The sequence below is a fragment of the Electrophorus electricus genome, chromosome 21, assembly GCF_013358815.1.
Source record: "Electrophorus electricus isolate fEleEle1 chromosome 21, fEleEle1.pri, whole genome shotgun sequence".
NCBI classification, from domain to species: Eukaryota; Metazoa; Chordata; class Actinopteri; order Gymnotiformes; family Gymnotidae; genus Electrophorus; species Electrophorus electricus.
Genome location: NC_049555.1, coordinates 12401336 through 12411335, shown reverse-complemented (window position 1 = coordinate 12411335; position 10000 = coordinate 12401336). Strand labels below are relative to the sequence as shown.

The 10000-nt window shown below is 46.6% G+C and overlaps 1 protein-coding gene across 1 annotated transcript in view; it reads right to left on the bottom strand.

The window, feature by feature from the left end:
* nkd1 (NKD inhibitor of WNT signaling pathway 1) overlaps positions 1–10000 on the bottom strand; it is a 30109-nt gene that overhangs the window by 5854 nt on the left and 14255 nt on the right. The window contains exons 4-5 of the mRNA XM_027022819.2: positions 3965–4022; positions 215–318 (exon numbers count right to left, since the gene is read on the bottom strand). Of these exons, the coding sequence (XP_026878620.2) occupies positions 215–318; positions 3965–4022 (162 nt within the window). The remainder of the gene's footprint in view (positions 1–214; positions 319–3964; positions 4023–10000) is intronic.

Genomic DNA, 10000 nt, shown 5'->3' with positions numbered 1-10000 from the left:
ATGTCATGATCAAAGCAATCTGACTCCCTATTAGTGTATAACAGTCACGATTTTAAAACACATCAGCATCAACATGTGTGTCCTCATGCAGGTGTTCAGAATAGCTCTGTCTACTATCATCTGTTACATGAAATAACAAGACTGCTCGGGCCGTATAAGGGCAAGTTTGGGCAGCGTCGGAAGTCCAAGCGTGCACGTGCGTTCATATTATCACCTCAAACTGTAGCTGTTTGTGTGGGCCAGTGGGAGTGACGCTCTCTCGCTCCTGTATCCTCTCTTCTGCAGTGCAGCTGTCAATCTTCTCAGGGGGCAGGGCAACTACAGAGAGGGTGGGACAAAAGGGACCAGTCACAAGTCTTTTTAGAGGTGATTCAGGATGTGAGAAAACACACAAATAGAGGAAAAGATTGCAGAGCATGGGAAAGCAACTAAGATGATCAGAAGTGAATCAGTGTAAGTAGTAAACCATCCTCTAATTCTCAGTGGATATTACTATACACTATTACACACACACACACACACACACACTATCTAAACCTTATGATACTAAATCACACACTGGTGAACACCAAGGTCTGTCAAGAGGTTACTTTCACTGCTGTCCTGACGTGCATACAAGGTAACCCATGACACACACACACACACACACACACACACTACTTGGTAGGCTCCTTACATCTCGTACTCTAGTCACACATTTAACAGACTTCAGCAAACTAAATTTTGGCGTTCCTAGGCCTACCAAATCTCTTAGTGATCGTGCTGCGCGCATTTTTGGTTTTACGAATTTGTGTGTCGCAGACGGTGGCGGCAGATCCGAGGTAGCACTGTGAGGGGAGCCACTGTGGTCGTGCGCCAGCCTGTGTCCTGCAGGCTAAATCCTCCCCCCTGCCCCCAATCCCCATGCTTTGAAGTTCCATTCTCGAACCTTTTGGCTGAGGATCAGTCCGTCTGTTAAACAGAACCTCTAATTAATTAAGCAAAGTCAAATCTAACACTGTGTTTGTTGTGTGAGCCAAAAGAGATCGGCATACACAACAGTCTCTCTCTCTCTCTCTCTCTCTCTCTCACCTCCCCCTCTCTCTCTACTATATTCTCTCTATGTCTCTCTCTTCTGCTGATCTGCTTAGATCAAAGAGGACCTGTCGTGTCCCTCGGCAGAGAGAGAAAGAGAGAGGGGGGGGGGGTGGAGGAAGTGGTAAAAAAAGAAAGAAAAGCACCAGAGAATGAAAGGAATCGTCCCAGGGAGCTTTTATAGACGTTTTTGCGGGAAATAGCAGCGGCTCTGGGCTTTTGATCAGGGTGCATACTCAAAAGCAAGACTGTGAGTGAGGGCAGAAATGTTCTCGCAGGCTAGCCTGCCATGTCTCACTGATACTTATCTGGAGGGGTAATGAGTGACCTGAAGGGGTTACACACGTACACACGAACACACACACACACACGCACACTCACACACACACACACACACACACACACACACACAGATGCCTGCACGCACGCACACACCCCCACACACAGACGCAAGTGCACGCACACACACACAGACATGTGCACACAGATGTGCACCTCCACATGCAGAAACATGTGCACACACACACAAGCAAGCACACACATAGACACGTAATCCACTGTCACAGGTACTCTGTAAGCTCTGTAAGATCAATGACACACATGTCGAATGAAGGCAGATGCACCCACGCCCACACCCACACAGACACACACACACCCACACACACACACCCACACAAACACACCCACACCCACACAAACACACACAGACAAATGCGCATGCATGTTCACACATACACAAATACGCATACAGACACACCTACCCACTCACACACACACACACACACACACACACACACACACACAATAGCATTTACACATACCTACACACATACACATGTGCGCGTACATTTTTGAAAACACACATTTGAAAGAAGGAACCCATCACTCGTTTTCCATCTCCTTTCGAGTTTCACAAGGCCTCTGAATTTGAAGAGGAATTTTCTCTACTGTCCTCATGCGAGGATCACCCTGGAGCAGGAGGAGAAGGGTGTGTGGAGTTTTCTCCCCTCTCTGGCCTCCACACTACCTCACGTCTGCTCTCCCTCTGTGCTCTTTCTTCAAGTTCTTTATCCTGCTCCTCACGCACATGCTCATGCCAGCTCTTGTGTGCTCATATGTGGGGTTACAGGGGTCACACTCTGGTCAAGCTGGATCCCAGCCATCAGCCCTGTTGCCCACCAGTCCCCTGGCTCTCTGTGTTCCCCAGTCCCCTGGCTCTCCATGTTCCCCAGTCCCTTGGCTCTCCATGTTCCCCAGTCCCCTGGCTCTCCATGTTCCCCATTCCCCTGGCTCTCCATGTTCCCCATTCCCCTGGCTCTCCGTGTTCCCCAGTCCCCTGGCTCTCCATGTTCCCCAGTCCCCTGGCTCTCCATGTTCCCCATTCCCCTGGCTCTCCATGTTCCCCATTCCCCTGGCTCTCCATGTTCCCTAGTCCTCTGGGTCTGCAGCAGTCAGTCTACAAAATCAGCATTACTGACACAAAAAAAAACAAAAAACCCACCAATGAGAATTTAAAATCCAATTCAGCCAAACTTCTGCTCTGGAAGGACCATCTGAATCAAATGTTCAACAGCCCACATTCACAAAATGAATACTAGAATAACAGGACTGACATATTTTTAAAATATCACCAGGACTTCACAGGGTTACCGAGCTCCATATCATCATATGGTTTCCCTGATCTACACACTTTCATACAAAGTCACATACATACAGAGAAGTATATTATCTTACACATCTTATGACAGTATGTTACAGTGAGTTTTGAAATAGCAGTTATACTCATTATAATTGATAGGAGACCTCACTGAGCTATCAGTAAGATACCACTGACCTGCAGTTAACAACCTAAATCCTATGTTTTTTCTCAACCAATCACATCTCTCTGTGAATGACCTTAGACATCACAGAATCTGTAATCACACTCCAGTATGAGCTAAAGGTGGGTTTATGTGTGCAACGATGACCTCAGTAATGACTTCTTGGCTGCACAAACAGATCATGCCCAACCAATCACATGTGGGAAACCTCTAGAAGGCTTAGCAGAGGGAGTATCTCTAAGTCCTGGTTGTGACCTGCATGACCTTTCTGCTCTTTTCCAGCAAAGAGAATAAAACACAGCAAGAGGGAGGAAGAGAGTGAGCGATACTCTCAGTTTTCAATCCAGGGTTCCAGTCTCAATTAATACAGAACAGAAAGGCACACCAAAAAAAACCTGCCAAGCTTGAGAAAGAAAGGCAGAGAAAGAGGGTGGGGTCAAATGATGAAGGACGAGGGCATGCGAGAAAACAAACAATGGCTTCCACATTAGTTTGTCAGGAGATGTTTGTCTCACTCGAGAGATGAGGAAATCCAAAGTAATTCCAAAGCCATTTTCGTGTCCTTGGGCTAAACATGAAGGGGGCAGTTACACGTTAATTCGTTTTTCACATTATTTCACTTTCTGAGGAAAGAGGAACCAGCTAGTCTCGTTTTATCTTGGGTCATCTCTGACATGCTTGGTCTACCTAGGGTGACTGCCGCTTCCATGCGGCTGCTTTGGGAAATTCAAGCTCAGTCACACCTTGCCATGTGTGAAGCCTCAACCCACACTTCAGTGGGTGTAGCCTGATTAGCGCAGAATTCAATCCAGATGTTTTTGTCATGTAAACGCTTCTGTGGAATTCTTCAGTTGCTGCAACTCTTTTAGGCCCTGTACATAATTTGTCATGGCTAAATTTAAAGTGCTCATAGGGTATGGCCAACAACACATTTACAACACATTTACAACACATTTACAAAACATTTACAACACATTTACAACACATTTACAACATGCTGGACACAAAAAGTAGGAAGAGAAAGGATGAGAGGTTAATAAAAGAGAAAGAATTTGAACATTCTGAATTACCTTCTAAACGATAGTGCTCATCACTCACTCCCTCAGCACAAGTCTCTTCCAATGGGTCCTATAAAGGAGCGAGAGAGAGAGAGAGAGAGAGAGAAGTGAACACTGGGCTTCACTTTAGTAGGCAGTAACAACACTTCCAATAGCAAAAACAGCACACAAACACACACACACACACACACACACACACACACACACACAGATACACACACACACACACACACGCACACTTGCCCAAAGACCAGTGAACACGAGTTCACACACCACATCCTGTTAGAGAGGAAGTTTGGTGACAACTGATAGTTGATGCCTTGCCGGGCGTGATTTATGACTGGATGATATGGGCCTATTAAAGCGTCAGGAAGACTGGCGAGTTCTGGAAGAGCAGCAACAACAGCTTGAAACCTAAAATCCAGCAGCCTGCAGACCGCTAAACGTCCAGCACTCTGTCATGTTACGGCACTCTTCCTGGGTGGCCTGCTGCTGTGTGGAGAAGTGAGTGGTGCCGTATATGATCGTATTCAAGCTCTCAGGGCTGGTGCTCGAGTGTCTCTCCCTCACCCCAAGCACACACATGCACACACACACCATCATCGGCCTCATCATCATGTGGATGTCCAGATCAAATCCCTAACAAACCCAAATGTAAAAACATCTACATGATCTCCTTTGCGTGATTTTTAGACAAACTATCCTCCCCTGTGCTTCCCAAAACATAAACACACACACACACGCACACACACACACAGCTCAGAGGTTAGCATGGAGCATGTAAGTTGGGCAGTGTGGAATGTGCTAATTGCTTGTTGTCTGGATGATGGATGGAGGTGTATTATTAGTAAGGGTTCTGCTCTCTCTCTCTCTCTCTCTCTCTCTCTCTCTCTCTCTCTCTCTCTCTCTCTCTCTATCTCTCCTTTACTCTCTCCCTCCTTTCTACCATTTTCTTCTTGCTGGGTGCTGGGTTTGCTATGGTCCTCACAGTCTCTACTTATTTGTATGGAGAATTTTCAAGCATATCAATCTCAAATTGACTTTTTCTTTCCTTTTTTGAGATTAGCATGATACCATTTTTGAAAAAAACCCCAAAACAAAACATTGAAATAGAACACACAAAAAAGAAACACAACAACCAAAGGATAAGAAGCAATTATTAAATTACTGCACTGCAGAATATGTTATTACATTATGGATAATACAAGCTACCCACCCTGTGGCCAATTTATTCTGGTGCTGATGGAGGTTTTTTTGTTGTTTTTATTGTGTGTTTTGTTAGATGCAAAGCACCTCAGAACTGGAGAACTGGAGAAGTTCCTCACATATGCTCTCCTACTCACTCACTCGCTCACGGTTAGCAAGCAAAAAGTTATCCACAAGGTGGTGATACTGGAAAACAAATTGAAAAAAATGGAACATGGGTGCTATAGCACAGTGGTGCTTTCCATCAGGGACCCTGTGTGTCCATGCCTTTTTGCTGCAGAGAGTCTTGCCAGAGTTCCGCTCAGAGAGTTGTTTAGCAGACACACACATGGACTAGGAGCTCTTAAATACTGAAATTACTGTTATCACAAAGCTCGAGAGACTTCAGATGCAAATTCCTCAAAGCATGCATCCATCGTGATACCCAATTTTTGTGTCAGACAGAGAGAACTTAAAACACTTCCAGGGTAAAGAATACATTCTGTGAGTTCTGTTTTAATGTCAACATGCTGATGTACAAAATGTTAGGGGCTAGTTTTCAAATTTGTCCATATAAATTCCTAATCAGGTTCCAGACCAAAATTTCCAAGTGTCCTCCCCAATAACCACCCCCCGCCCCCAACCACAGTATTTTACTCGAGTGACCAATTAAAGAGTCACATACACATTACTGTTACTGTTTCACCAGAACGTTCCTAAAAACTAACCTACTCTTCCACCTGGGGTTCCCCATCCAGAGGTCACCTCATGTGCCTTCAAGGTTGGTCTTAGCCTCAACTAAAGAAATATATGTAATAGCTGATAAACTGTATTTTTCCGTTATATCCTGAAACAACCTTTTCGACCTGAGGTTGAATACATAAGGATTAACAGCCTAACAAACGCCTTCTAGGGTGTGTTTGTGTGCATACGCTAACACACTCAGTGGTGTCAGGAAGTCACTTAGTCCCTTCAGTCCTGAGAGGTGTGACATGCAATTGTCACAATGTCTGGCTACCCCCAAAAAAACTTCCTGTATCACCTCCACATCCCCACCCTGCCCCCTTCACACCTCAACCTTTGCCCCATAACCCAACACGTGGATCCTCACACGAACTCTGCTTTCTCCGTCATCCCGGATTGTTTTGTGAGACACGTGGCTTAGCTTAGCACTGTCTGTTCCACTGTACCTAAGTTTAGCATAGACCACCCAGCCTCATAGACACAGACCTGACCGTACAATCTAAACTGCCTCAAACACACACCACGCTGGTGAGTTCACGACGCCGGAAGGCTTCCTGGAGCCGCACGTGTTCCAGACCCATACGCCTAAAGAAATGACACTGCACTGCGTATTTGTAGTCTGTGCTCACTGCAGGCTACAGCCATCTGCTGAAGACATGGCACCCCTGCCCTGCAGCTAGGCAGTGAGAGGACTAGCAAAGAACCAGGGAGGCCCACACCAAGCCCTGCACCTCCCTCTGCGCCGCTAGGGCGCAGAGTTCGTGAAGGCAGCCTCCGATCCGTTCCCGTGTGCTCTTCTAGCCAGCTGGAGCGCACCACATGGCACCCCGGAGCACCACGTCCAACCCTCTCTAGTGCACTCGAAGGTATTGCAGCATCCCAGTCCTGCTCAGAGGATCTGACGTCAACGTATTCATCCCTACCCAACTGCACGAGAGCAACGCGTCCAATCACGTAACAGCCTACAGACCTGGCTGGCTCCCAAATGTCAGAGGTTATGATAGTTTTTACATATACGGTGTCTGGTACACATTAAAGAGTGTTTTCCTAATGTTAAGAAAACACACTATCATTTGTTTTGATGAAAATAAACGGATGCAAAAATAACTAAACAGTGTCCTAGTCTACATATTGTGCCTTCAAGTTTCACTGGAAACTAGTAAAAGAGGATGGCGAAATGGGGACTTTGTCTCTGGGCTTATTTATTTATTTAATTTGTTTGTTTGTTTACCACGGCTAAGCAGACCAGCACAAACAGGCGTGTCCCCAGCTCGACCTCTGCAGTTGATCTCACAGTAAAGCGATCTGCCCCTGGCTGGTGTTATGAAGTGTCTAAGAAGGCTAAGTGCCGATGGGATAACAGATCTCTCCACCGGTCCTACATCACCTCTGCTGCATTAATACACCCCACCCAACACCCTGCCCCCACCAGACACCCCACCCAACACCCCGCCCCCAAGCAAACACCACACTCAACGCCCTGCCCTCCACCAAACCCCCCACGCTGCCCCACCAGCTGTGGTGGAAACTGTGTTTCGAGACATGGTGTTTCACACTCAGCAGATGAGCAGTGTTATGAGCAGGTAGCAGGCAGAGGTGAGGAAAGGAAAAGCAGAGTTAGCGAAGCCCACTGAGCTAAAAGACTTTTAATGAGCTTCCACACCTACACACTGCATTACGGCATCGCTGAAACACACACACTCTAACACACTGCATTATGGCATCGCTGAAACACACACACTAACACACTGCATTACGGCATCGTTGAAACACACACACTAACACACTGCATTACAGCATCGTTGAAACACACACTAACACACTGCATTACGACATCGCTGAAACACACACACTAACACACTGCATTACGGCATCGCTGAAACACACACATACACTGCATTACGACATCGCTAAAAAAAACACACTAACACACTGCATTACGGCATCGCTGAAACACACACACTAACACACTGCATTACGGCATCGCTGAAACACACACACTAACACACTGCATTACGGCATCGCTGAAACACACACACTAACACACTGCATTATGGCATCGCTGAAACACACACACTAACACACACACTCTAACACACTGCATTACAGCATCGCTGAAACACACACTCTAACACACACTCTAACACACAGCATTACGGCATCGCTGAAACACACACTCTAGCACACACACTAACACACACACTAAAACACTGCATTACGGCATCGCTGAAACACACACACTAACACACTGCATTACTGCATCGCTAAAACACACACTAACACACACTCTAACACACTGCATTACAACATCACTGAAACACACACTAACACGCACACTCTAACACACTGCATTACAACATCGCTGAAACACACACTAACACACTGCATTACGGCATCGCTAAAACACACACTAACACACTCTAACACACTGCATTACGACATCGCTGAAACACACATACTAACAAACACACTCTAACACTGCATTGCGGCATCGCTGAAACACACACATTAACACACACACAGCAACACACACACACTCTAACACACACTCCAACACACAGCATTACGGAATCGCTAAAATGCACTCCAACACACACTCCAACACACAGCATTACGGCATCGCTGAAACACACACACCAACACACACACACTCTAACACTGCATTATGGCATCGCCAACACACAAACACATGCACACACACTAACTAACACACAGCATTACAGCACTGCTGTACACATGCACACACACACAGACACAGTCTAACACACTGCACTATAGCACCACCAATACACACACAAAAAGACATGCGCACACACGAACACACAGACACACGCTAACATACATGCACGCACAGACACACGTGCTACCTCACGCACAAACTAACACACAGACACACACACACACACACACTAGCACACATGCTAATACAAACATACACACAAGCTAACACACGTGCACACACTAACTCACACACACCAACACACAGACACACATGTTGGGCTCCATCTGACTCCATGAGCAGGAAGGAGACTAGTTGGAGACTGACACATCTTGACACTGAACTGAAATAAACACAAATCAAGTATCAACTTTATCTCACGTTCAGGGCAGTGCTCAGTTGAGCTTAGCTTTAACTCAAGGCAAGTTCAGTAGTTTCAGCTGAGATACATGCATAGAGAAAGATGAGGAAAGAGGGAGAGCGAGGGAAAAGGGACGGAGGGACGGAGGGATGGAGGGATGGAGGGATGGAGGGATGGAGGGAGAGGGCAACAGAGGGATGATGAGAACATCTTTCTTTTTGACTTGAAATTGGCACAGTGAGACACTTATGAGGTCTTGCCAGCTCTAACCTGGCAACACATTCAAAGACCAAGTGACCAAGTGCCAAGTGTGTGTGTGTGTGTGTGTGTGTGTGTGTGTGTGTGTGTGTGTGGGGGTGTGTGGTTGGGGGTGTGGGGGTGTGTGTGAGTGATCAGGCCCCCTGGTGTTTGGCACATTAAGATGTTAGTACCACAGAAAAAAAGCAAAATTCCTGAGGTGACAGAGGGGTGCTCCAGTGCGGGAGAACGCGTGTTCAGGAGGGCACGCGTGTGTGTTACGTCCAGACTGGTCCTCAAATCACACTCTGGTGGACGATTTATTATAAGCCACACATTCTCACATTCCATTGTAACCACGGAAACGAGAGGGCAAGCCACAAAGAGAGAAAGCAAGGAAAGAGCGAAGGATCGTTTGAAACGAAAAGCAGCGTGAGAAAGAAAGAAGAATATCCAGAGATGAACACCTGCCCGGCGGTGGCGCGGTGTTTGGTCACACCTGTTAAAAAGGTGACAGAAGTCTCACAGAACAACACGACAGGGTCTCAAAGGAAGTCAACGTCCTTCTCATAGCGACACCTCAAAGTAAGGATCCTTCTAAGGCCTTCCGGCTGGTTATCGTGCTCTCCGCTGACACCCCAGGGGAGGAAGTCTTCTCTGTGCCGACTTCCCTGGGCACAGCCTGGGAACATGAAGACTCCAGTCCTGAAGACATACCCTGCACACTTGCTCGCTAATCTGCTTAGACTTACTTTAGGTAAAGGCCGAGTCCCAGATCGCAGCTTGTAAAGCTAATCTGCAT